The sequence below is a fragment of the Leptinotarsa decemlineata genome, unplaced genomic scaffold (genome assembly GCF_025532065.1).
Source record: "Leptinotarsa decemlineata unplaced genomic scaffold, Ldec_3_MD MMD2_tig00000576_RagTag_RagTag, whole genome shotgun sequence".
Classification (NCBI taxonomy): Eukaryota; Metazoa; Arthropoda; class Insecta; order Coleoptera; family Chrysomelidae; genus Leptinotarsa; species Leptinotarsa decemlineata.
Window position 1 is genome coordinate 12085708 of NW_027412551.1, and position 11579 is coordinate 12097286.

The 11579-nt window shown below is 36.3% G+C and overlaps 1 protein-coding gene across 2 annotated transcripts; it reads right to left on the minus strand.

Moving 5' to 3' along the window:
* Positions 1 to 393: 393 nt before the first annotated feature.
* LOC111509978 (uncharacterized) lies at positions 394 to 9637 on the minus strand. Of its 2 annotated transcripts, none has more exons than XM_023165841.2 (6): positions 9388 to 9637; positions 6838 to 7044; positions 5775 to 6780; positions 4903 to 5096; positions 3194 to 3289; positions 394 to 1035 (listed from the first exon to the last, which is right to left on the minus strand). In XM_023165841.2, exons 1-6 carry the CDS (start codon positions 9437 to 9439, stop codon positions 734 to 736), a joined length of 1857 nt encoding a protein of 618 aa, XP_023021609.2. In that variant the 5' UTR covers positions 9440 to 9637; the 3' UTR covers positions 394 to 733. The 2 variants fall into 2 exon arrangements, with proteins under 2 accessions (XP_023021609.2, XP_074030545.1); XM_074174444.1 differs by having other exon boundaries at positions 395 to 1035; positions 9384 to 9478.
* Between the last annotated feature and the right edge of the window lie 1942 nt (positions 9638 to 11579).

An 11579-nucleotide genomic window follows, 5' to 3' on the forward strand; every position in this document is an offset into this window, starting at 1 on the left:
TACGTGGCCCCCTTTACTTGACTATCCAAACCACCCGGCCTGGATACCGGCGTAAACAATATACATTGACAATGACAATTTTGCAGCAATATGTTTCAAGAAAATCAGTTCTCTTAGGAAATTGCTTTCTGAAAGTGGAATATTCAATAGTCTGTGAATAATACTTTCGGTGCTACGTTATGTTGATGTGGATGAATAGATAAATTGTGTATAATGATGCCCATGTGAATAATTAGAATGATATTTGATCTTGAGTTTGTTGAGCCATGTAGAGGAATATCAAAAAAAAAAAAGATTTCGACTACCACAAGTCTTTATTTGTTAAAAATATCTGTATGTGTACACAAAAATATAAAATCATATAATACACATTATAACATACATCCTTCTGTCAATCAAATCTAGTCATATGTATAAAAAAAACGGAATAGGGGTTCAGCTTCATTACTTGCTACCTAACCAACTGAGAATAATAATAATGAAAAAAACTAAGGACAGAATAGAAAAAAAATTCAACAAAACTGTTTTTTTGAGCAAGTTTAATTATTGTTTATTTTTATATGAACTAACAATTTCAAATATATAAATATTTATCTTTTGATTTCATTCATGATTGTTCCTTATTGTATCACATGGATGATACAAGCAAGATCCGCTACATATCTTGGAATTTTATACCAAAAACAGTCCGACATCTTCGGGAGTTCAGAACAAACACTCATGTAGTTCTTCTTCAACGAATATTCCTCCTGATCCAATCCATATAGTAGGGAACGAATGTATTAACGGACGGAGCACTTCCACATTCCTCGGCAACAAATCCGTAAGAAACTATCCCTATTTGATAGGTGATAAATTCGAAGTTCTGTGCCCTCAGCAGCATCAGAGGACCTCCTGAATCTCCTGTGCAGGTATCAACACCATTGCCAAAACCTGCACATATTTGACCTTGTGTCAGGAATTTACCATATTGGTTGCAATCTTCTTTATCCACATTGGGGAGTGTGGCTTTCTTCAGAATTGGACTCGAGGAATCTATACAAAAATTAATAGATGAGAAGATATTGAAAAGACGAATGAAAATGGAACTAAAGTTCAGATCATTATTTTTATTTTTATCACATACTGTTCTGATGATGGAATACTCCATCGACTCGAACCCTCAACAAATATTGTTGAATTATTTTGATTCCAGGCAGACAAATGATTATTAACGTCGTTCGTTGCTTCTAGTTTTTTAGTTCCTCCACAACAGAGAAACTATGTACTAGAAATATATTCGAACAAAAATTGTGAAAATCAAATTAGCAGAAAAGTTTCGAATTTGTTGAATCCAGGACGATATGGGATTTGATTCAGAAGATGTATTGATCATTTCTCCAAAATATCAGGCAAAATATAGAAATATAAACCATCCTTCAGCCACTACACAAGTTGAGAATAGAAGTTTAGGCTCTGTAAAAGCTGTCGAGAGGTAAGAGAGTAATGACCGCTAGAACATCAGCGGGTCAAAGTTAAAGTTAGGTAAGATTATGTTAGGTCCAAAGTGAGTGGGTCCATTCGACTCCTCACCGCAACCCTCAAGGGTTTATTGTGACTCACACCTATTCACACTCGACAAATGAACTCAGCTCTTTAACGAAGCCTATTAGTTTGTCTGATGAGTGGTCTTTCAGGTCAGATGTTAAGAGTACGGCTCTGCCGAACTCTAAGTCTGTGACTGCCCAGCGGGGCAGTCACAGAGTTTGTGCTCTGCTGTTTCATCATTTTCTAAACAGAGGCAATACACACTCTCTCTGCACAAGATGATTCTGATGACAGTGACCTGTAAGAAGTCCTGTTAGACATCGTAGTTCATCCCTACTATAGTTCAACAATTGTTTGATTTGGTATCAAGCTTCGAAGGGTGAATAAACGCCTTGGAGTGGGCCGAACCTGAAAGATTCTGCCAGAAGTCCATGAATCTTCCTGCCATCCAGGTGTTCAATCTTTGTGTGGCAAAGCCTAAAGCAATGCCAACGATAGGTTCTGGTCTGATGAAACTGTTTGCAGGACCAAAGTTAAGGTATGGGTGTATTAAGGTACACTACGACCTTGCTTTGATCAATATCGGAGAAACACGATGGTCAGACAAGAAGGTTTTCGATACGGTGAATTGGGAAACAAGAGGGTGCTTCTGATTTGCTTACATAGTGGTAACCGTAGGAATAGTCAATGATGGACTCAGTGAATGAGTGAGGCGAAGTTAGCAGCCCCTCGTCTATGAGCCTCATGGAGGCGTTTGCGACGTGAGCCGGCATAGGAAGCATCCTGTGGTGGAATCGCATAAAATGACTGTAACAGTCACCGGAAAAGTCAAAATCTGGCGCTACAGTTCCTTTCGGATATACAGCCTTCTCGAAGTTATAATTATCAAAAAATTGTCTATTTCAGAGTCTCATGATCCTAGCAACTCGTGGACTTTTCATCGAATAATCAATAACTGAATGATTCATCTCTGAAAATACTGAGAATATGAGCGTCGATGTAATTACTCCAACATCGAATCAAGAGCAAGATATTCCTTCAGTCTGCCTTCCACCGAATCCTTGCAGCAGGAAAGGAAACGAACTTTCTCTGAAAAAGTCAGAAAACGCTCAAGCTCTAACAATGTTTTACCAAAACCCAAGGCAAAAAGCCTTGCTGAGTAGAATCAATCATATCCCAATTTTTGGCTAACTTATACATTATATGAACAGGTTATTGAGGTGGGAATCTTGCACCTTGAAAATCCGACAAACTCAATATCGATTGATCATCTGGAATCACTTCAGTAAGCTATCATGGCTGCTGCGAAAGATATTGAAGAAGAATGATCCAGTGCTGCACATTCAGGCCTAGATGGCTACGGATTACCAGAGAGTATCAGGAAAGCGTGACTTGGAAGTAGCTAGGAACCTGCAGCACATACCTTAATACGGCACAGGAGACTCACTTCCTAAGCCACGCATTTATGTTCCTCACCTACCTGATGAAGGTAGGTAACGTTTTATTTGGGAAAACATGAAAGTGGCAAGTGAAATGTGGTTCGCTACATACGATCGTGAGAAATGTGTTATCACAGAGAAAAATGTATTGCTGAAAGTGGATATTTTTCACCTTTTGAGTGTAGTATCTGTAGAATGTGTATTATGTGTAGTAATAAACATCTCACCTGTACTTGTTGTTCTTCCCCATCCAGCTACTGTTAAAGATTCATTGGTCTTCATTGTGATAGTGTCAAAAGGAAAGCAGATTGGTTTGACGTAATCTGAAAAAGTCAAAGATTTTTTTATGGCGTAACAAAAGCACTACAGGAAAATTCTTAAGGCGCTCTTAGAGCCGGTCCTGTGTGAAAGTAGTGATTCCCATTGGATTTGAATCGCTGGTGTCAAATGCAATTGGAAGTTTATTTCATATAAACGCCGTTCTTCAACTTAAAATACTTACTTTGGACAAAAAAATCTTCAGGAAATCAATGACTGTTCAGAAATACCTATTTTATTTTGACTTTTTGTGATTTGATATCACTGAATATTGAGTTTTTGTTACAATACTGTATGATTTTGAGTAATTTTCGGTGACAACAAAAAATAAAAATAACTTTGCACCAAAAACTTTGAAAATTGATTTACTTTTCAAAACATTGACCGTGGTTAAAACTATAGTTGTGTAATTTGTAATATTACAGGCTTTCAAAATGAACTATCGTTCACAGGATGCTGTCTATTTATCACTTTGGCAAAAATTTGTTTTTCGTAGTCCCCATTTAAAAAAAAAACGGGTAAAAAAATAAAACTCCATTTAGATGGCCATGACTTCGAATCCGGATGTATTTTTCAATGCTCAACACCTTTTTTGAATAATATTTCCCAAAATTTTTCAAAATAAGAGTACTTTACTCTTGTTGGTGCATGTTCAGTTTCAGGGATAACTTCTTCTTCTTCTTCTTTTATCAGGAATAACTTCTTGTCGAAAAACCCTTAGTAAAAAAGTTTTCCATATGGTGCGTACTTTGTGGATGACACTGTATATTCATTCGAATATAGATGTGTCTGAATGATAATTATATTTGGAAGTTTCATCCATAAGATAACCTACTACTTTTCATAAGTAGATATTTTATATAAAACCGTCAATGACAATGCAAATTATGGAGTAATGAGTACGTAATTTACAATTTTTCTGCGTGAGAGTTCAATAATGTGGAACGTCAGGTGGAAAGTCATCTTCGTGTCAATCTGGATGGAGTCCAGCTCCCCTACCCTTTCGGCTGATTTTTGGTCTCGAGAAGGACCAATGGTTTCATGACTGATGGTATGGCGGCATGAAGTCCTTAGACATCAGTGCCGCCCTTCACGGGATATCCCTACCTGGCTAGGGTGGGATGGATGAGAAAGTTGTTCATCCATTAACGGGGGACATGAGGGCCTCATTCGACAGAGTGTCGGGGCCTTCTATATCGGGAGGGGTCGCCTACAGCATAATCTGTGGCTTCCCTAACTAACGGATTTTTATGAGTTTCCGTACTTTCAAAAACTCTCTGATTCCTCGCCTGGATGGACTGCCGAATGGAAGGCAGCTGCAAATCTCTGCGGATGGCTCCGTTCCGCACGAACCAAGGAGCATTCACAATCATCCTAATTAACTTATTTTGTAACCTTTCAATAATGTGTATCACAACTGCCGGTTTCTATGTTTACAGAAATTCGAAGAAAAGTTTAGTCATGATTAGCCGAAGATATAACGGAAGATTCCTTAGAAAGTATGCGATTTGAAAATTGAGACCCAAAAATGAAAAGAATATTACTGAAATACTGAATATATTAAAAAATTCGATTTCACGTTTTGTAATATGTGAATAATATTTAAATTTTTCAATACCTGTGAATTCAACTTCTCTATCCAACACTATCAGTGCTATGTCATCTGTGCCATTAACTCCATCAAATTCCTTGTGTTCTACTACAGATCCAATTCCATAAACTTTTGATGGGTCAGCACATTTTTTCCCAAATGGTAGGTAAATACAGTCTGTTTCATTTCTGGTATCATATTCCCCCAAAATTACCTTGTATCTGAAATTGTGAAATTTTGTTATCTTTGAAGGAGTAATAAAGTACTCGCATTATCAAAAACGTTTCTAAAGTTCCCTTTCAGTTTCTCAATATACCTGCGTTTCCTAGAAAAATCCCGAATATCACCACAACTTCAGTCGTTCTGTTTTCCTAATCAGAAAACTTCGATAGAAAATACTTAAAGGATATTCATTTGTTTTTGGAAGTGAAAAGCCTTTTACAATGTTTAGTTTCAGTTAATTTTCAGCAACTACAAATAAACCTTGGAAATTTAACCCCGCTCCATTGGAAAAACATTTTGCATCGAAAAATGGAAAACTGACAGAACAATGCAAAGTGGTTGCAACAAACCAGTTTATCAGATCATTCAGAATGATAGTGGAATATCTATAAGAGAAGATTGTGAAAAAAATATAAAGAAAACGATATATCTATGAGATGTTGATGAAGTATACAAGTCAGAGTTAGAAAAATCAAATGAAAGTAGAATTCATAACTGAGGAAAGCACATCACAAAGAAAAAAAGACAAAAACATGCTCCAATCTGATTTAATCTTCAATTCTTCGTGAACATGGCCGATGATATTTAATCTGATGAACTCGATATGTGCAAAATGATGAATCTTCTAAAGTACCGTTACACCAACGTACCAATATAATAAAACAATGCATACTCACAGTTCCAGTCTTTTTGCTCTCAAAATATTCCTATTCACACAATGAGCCGCAGTTAAAATATGTCTATTGCTGATCAGAGTGCCACCACAACCAAACTTTTTACCCTGATTACTAGTATATTGCAAGAGTGCCATCCAAGGATACTCCCCCAAATCGCTAGTAGTACCACCCATGATTTTGTCGCTATTTGCAGTTTGTCTGCCACAGATCGATGAAAATTTTTCTAAAACACTAGTTCTAGAAAGATCTCTGTCTTCTGATTTGTTTTCTCGCTGACCCGAAGTTTTCCAACTTCTGAAGTTCGTTTGAGTAGGTGAAGGGATAATTGTAGGTGTGGTGGTAAAATCTCTCTTCTTTGGTTGTGAGATGTGTATCCCTGAAGGCGATTGAAACTCGTCAACATTGGAGTATATTTCTGAAGTGCTAGGTCTTTTAGTCTGGAAATCATTTCCAGAATATTTTGTGCTCGAATAGTCTGCATAGTCGTCACCTCGTATATGGTTTCTCAAAACGTCATCAGCTGCAGCATCTCCAATGGTTGCTCGCTTTTCATCTCTATCATAATATTCATCTTCCTCTAGCCTATTTTTGATCATATGGTTGTGGTAGTATGAATGAAGATGCCTATGGAAGAGTGGTTGGTGATTTCTTGAGAAGGATGTATGTCCACCGTTGGTAAAATGTTTTGCATGAGTTGAAGAAGACAATTGATCTTCAGAGGAGTTTTCCTCTTCTCTTCTGTCACTAATAAAGTTCGGAGTATCCAAAGATGGAGGTCTTGCGGGAAATCCAGTTGGGTTATCAAATATATAAGGTTCCTCTTGTTCTATATAGTCATCAGAATCATCGTTTTCCATGAATCTGTTTTCCATTTCATGACTCTCTTGTGGACAACAAACATGAACACGATTCCTCAAGTATCTGTGGCATCTGTAGTCTTTTATGAAATTTGTCGTTGTCGCTGTGTTCAACAAATATTGGCAGTCGACTATGTTAGTACAGGTTCCTGCAAAAATACAAATCGTAGTGAATACTGTCATGTGTTTTAGAAAAGAAGTTATACCGTTTCGACCATCAGGAGTAGTGCAGAAATTCAGGCTGGGGCACCAAACCAGTGGAGAGTTAGTTTCGGAGTATCCGCAGTGGGAATTCTTGAGAAAGCGGACGGTTTCTGGAGCGAATTTTTTTGTTGAAACTAGTTTCATGGCTAGTGGACAATCTTCTGCGGGTATGCATTCTATATCTATCCCTTCAGCTCTCCATGAAGAACCTTGAAAGCAATAAATTCAGAATATACATTTCGAAATAAATTTTTCTGAGATTGAGGATTATGGAACTATAGAAATGAGTTTCTAATGAATGAAATATGGCCTGTTCAACAACTTTAAGGAGTAAAGAAAACTACACTAACTAGGCAAAGTTAATGAAACAAGTTCCATTAATTTTTTCAAATATTTGGTGAGGAATTGGAAAGATAATTATTTCCCAACTCAATATTATCAGAAGTCACTACTCGTGTTAGGAATCACACGTTAAAAGGTAAGACCTCGTTAATCCTCAGCTCGCACAAGTTTTTCAACTTCTGAGAGTTGTCGTCCGTATGGGAGCGACAGCTGATTAACGGAAAACAAATTTTAAACAGATTTTTTTAAACAGAGATTTCAGATAGTATTTGATGTCGTTTGTATCTGCTGGAAGTTACGAAGTGCAGCTTGTCGAATGTAGGAAGAGACTTCAGAATTGTTTCTTTCTCTTTGTCACTCTTATCGTCTTCTAACGAACGCGCAATTAGTAGACAAGACCATATCGAAATTTAGAAAGCTTTTCCTACATTTGATAAGCTGTGTATGCTTTCAGCTGGTAGATCTTTCTCAAACATATTTCTGTTGGAAAGATTAGTTCATCATAGTGTCGTATTTGTATTGTGAACTACAAAATTCAATGACATTTGTATTTGAAACGTGTTTAAATTATCGGATTTTTTGAAATCAATATAGAAATGGAGAATGTGAAACTCCCGAGGATGTTGCTCTTAGATACCTGTCAAAGCATTTCCCCCCATGTTATTTTTCGGTTATTTTTTCTTCTAAGAAATTGTTGAGTCGAACGATTCAAAATTACCCAGTAGAAGATTGGAGTGAAAAACACGTTTTTTATTTATGAACGAATTGTTTTTTGACCGGTACTCATCTGATGTAGTTGTTGATGAAACACGAGAAAACAACCACAATGATTGCATCAGTTTGAAATGGGAAATTCCTTTCTCTGATTCGATTTGCTACTTTTGTAAATACCAAATCAAAGGATTACCAAACGCAGTCAATCAAATCAATAATTGTTTTCAAAATCAAGAAAAATGCACTGTCGATCATAATATACTTCTTCAACGTCTAGCTGACATTAGTGAGAGGAGTGTTGCTTTGGAAATATGTGACGAACAGAATACACATTGTTGAGGTAAACGAATCACTACTAGTTATTCGGGGCGTACCCCAAGGAAGTACATTGGGACCCATCTTATTTCTCCTATATATAAACATCTTAAAAAAATTATTTCAATTGTGAAATAACTTCATTAGATGATGACACAGCTATCACTTTTGTTGAAAAAACGTAGAAAAAAGTATACACTCAGTCTGAAATAGGCATCAAAATGAATTTCAATTCGTTGAGTTCTAATTTATTATGTGTCAATGTCAAAAAAAACAAACCTATTGCATTTACTCCAACAACTAGAGACCAACCGGCTGAAAACATAAGAATCCACAAAACAGAATCTGACAATCTGTTTTTTTAATATACTAATAACAACAATAATGTAGAGTGTTCGAAATAGAATCTGTTCGGTACTGCAGAAAATAGCGATATTGGTACAGTTTTGAAAATGTATAAACTATCTGATTTGATCATAATCATTCGTCTTGTGAGGTCCTCTATATTCTATATGAAACTTACCACAGTATCAGTTGTGCTACTGAAATCAATTTACAAACCACACATCTCAGTTCACCTATGAATAACAATAGATGAAGAAAAATCTCTCTTGATATTGAAAACCACTGAAAGCAAGGTCAGTTATTAGAATGGCCGTAAAAATATATAGTCCTATACGAGTCGAATAAATAGAACTCATGAATTTTTTTGAAAACTGTTTTCAGTCTGTTCTAGATATTTTTGTAAATAACCAATGACCTTTGGAATATTTTTCTAAAAAATTCAGTATCATAATATGAAAATTCACATCACGTGTCGTGATGAAAATTTTCATTATTATTCATTTTTATCCAACCAGAAACTGGTGCCGAAGTCACATTCAGAATGAAGCTAATCATAACAGAATTCTAATATGATGGTAACTTTATTGATCACACTGTACATTTTCCAGTTTGCAAATTATGATGTTTTAGTGTTCATTAAGAACATCACAGACATTTCTTGTGAAACTCTTAGAGAAACAATTTAACGTAAAAGGGTTTTTATCATAAATAAAACGATGTTTGTTAATACTTCCAGCAGTGTGAAAGTTTGTCTATTTGTGATTATTCGTTACTCCGAATCTTCAACAGAATTCACCCACGATTTTGAGATTTGTCGAAACACTATACGTACTCACTAGAAAACAAAAAACACACAGTAAACCAGAAGATACACTGCTCGAAATTCATCCTCTTCTGAAGAAAGAAACACGATAGCAATTAATATTTTCACAAACTGAGACGGATTCCCTAAACTAGTCATATTTAAGTCAACGTTGTATGACGTCACTATATAGAAAGCATAAGCAAACGTGGACTTAGTAATAGGGTAATTATTTTTTTCGAGTAGGTTTACAAATCGACATGGTATGTCATTGAACACCAGTGGAAATATTCGATTCACCCGTTTGGTAACTTCAATGATTCAGTACATTCTAAACCGCAATCGATTCCTGTGTGTGTGTGTAATAATATCACAATGATGATGATGAAAATAGGCCGCTTGAAATATGATTTAGAAATGTGACCTTCATCTCTGTAGCAAAGACTAACCGCATCTGAGATTTCTGGGAATTTATTCGGTCCTTCCTTTTTTCAAGTTCTCTTATAAAGTAAGAGGATGTTCATCATGGGGATTTTAAATTGATCAAAGGTTTGACGGCCAGAGTAACCTTCAGAGAGAATGAAATCCGGGCTAGCAGATCGTCGTCGAATGGAACCCGAAGTACCAAAAGATTCATCTGCTACTATGAGAGATCAAAAAGCTCGGCTTTTTGATCTCTCCAACCGATACGCAACATGCTTTTCACGCCATTGAAATTATGAGCTGGTGCTTTATCCTGCTGAAAATAGATTATCTGACTAGCCTTCAGATCAAGATCATCGAAAAACCCTTCCAACACTCTTATTAATAAATTAATGTGACGGAATCCGGTCAAAGAACCATGGTAGAAAAAAGGAACGATAATTATTGTCTCCAAATTGACCACACCAAACATTGATACTCAATCGTCTTCGCAGATTGTGAGAATGGACTAGAAATGGATTATGTCTACTTCAATTAGTATTGAAAATTGTTTCTTTTATACACCCCACAATTTGAAAAATTTGCCTCAGCGCTCCATAAAATATTTCTATAGAAGTTTGGATCTTTTCTGCATTTATTCATAAACCATCGAAAAAACCCCAATCGTTTCTCAGGGTCACCAGGTTCTAGTATTTGCACTGGTCTTGGTTTATAAGGAGAAATCTTATGTTTCTTCAGAATTCGTTGAATAACAACGAGTGGAACAGCTATTTTTCCAGATAAATCCCTGAAACGCCAATTTCTGTATCTTCAGACATTACAGAACGTTCTTCAGTTCTTCTCTTCGAACAGTAGCTGACGGTTGCAACAACTTGTGACATTTTCATGATATACTTGAGAACTTGTATCTGTAGTAACTCTTCCGAAATACAAATCATTAAATTACAAAACAAAAATTATTTGGCGCTCCAGGGCGACTTCATTGATTCTAGTGGCGTATTTGCTTTTTTCAGCTGCAGGAAAACCCGGAGAAACCTGCAGCACTACATCATCTGAAGATGTTGATCTGCCAATGTCTTCTATTTCATAAAACAAAATGTAGGGTGTCTCCAGAGGCTCCAATAAACTCAAAATATCGCCAGATATTTTGACGTTTGACGTTAATCGTGTGACTTCGTCACACGATTAACGTCAAACTTAAACCAGTCCATTTCTTCTTTGACCAAGGCGTAATAATGACCAGATACAAATTTAGAACCACAGTGAACAATGACTTCATGAAGATTATGATAGTAGTTTGCTAGATTGAAGTGTACATTCATTTAGAACCTTCGTAAAAGTTTGGTGCTTCCGTCAGAGGTTGAGTCATGTTTGAAGATCATCAGTGTTATTATTAGATTGACTGGTGCCTCAGCTATACTTGTTTTTTTATAACAGTCAATTAGTTTGGCGCATGTTTGGCCATACAGTCGATCATCACCTCTTGAAAGTTCCATTTTCAGATAAGTGAACAATAAGCTTTGCACGGACTGGTTATTAGTCATACTAGGAAACGCTAGTTGAAGCTTCAGAAATTTACATACGTTATTGCTACTTCTTGAACATTTACCACAAAGTAAACAGGTCAGAATTTTTCCAGCAAGAGATTTACAAACAAAAGGCGAGATAGACTGTACGGAATCATTCAATCCAGAGTCAATCCAAGGATATTGATTCTGCTATTGTTAGGCTCACGAAGAGTATTCAACAAAAACCCCTAGAATTCGGAACAATCCTCTTGTTTTCCTAATGAGTATCTAGTGG

What these genes read in the sequence shown, in the direction of transcription:
- LOC111509978 (XM_023165841.2), bottom strand. Translation starts at nt 9,439, where the DNA reads ATGAATTTCGAGCAGTGTATCTTCTGGTTTACTGTGTGTTTTTTGTTT. An exon ending in AGAGCAAAAAGACTGGAACT is followed by an intron (nt 5,097 to 5,774) that starts GTGAGTATGCAT and finishes TCACAATTTCAG; the next exon opens with ATACAAGGTAATTTTGGGGG. An exon ending in GGGAAGAACAACAAGTACAG is followed by an intron (nt 1,036 to 3,193) that starts GTGAGATGTTTA and finishes ATTTTTGTATAG; the next exon opens with ATTCCTCGAGTCCAATTCTG.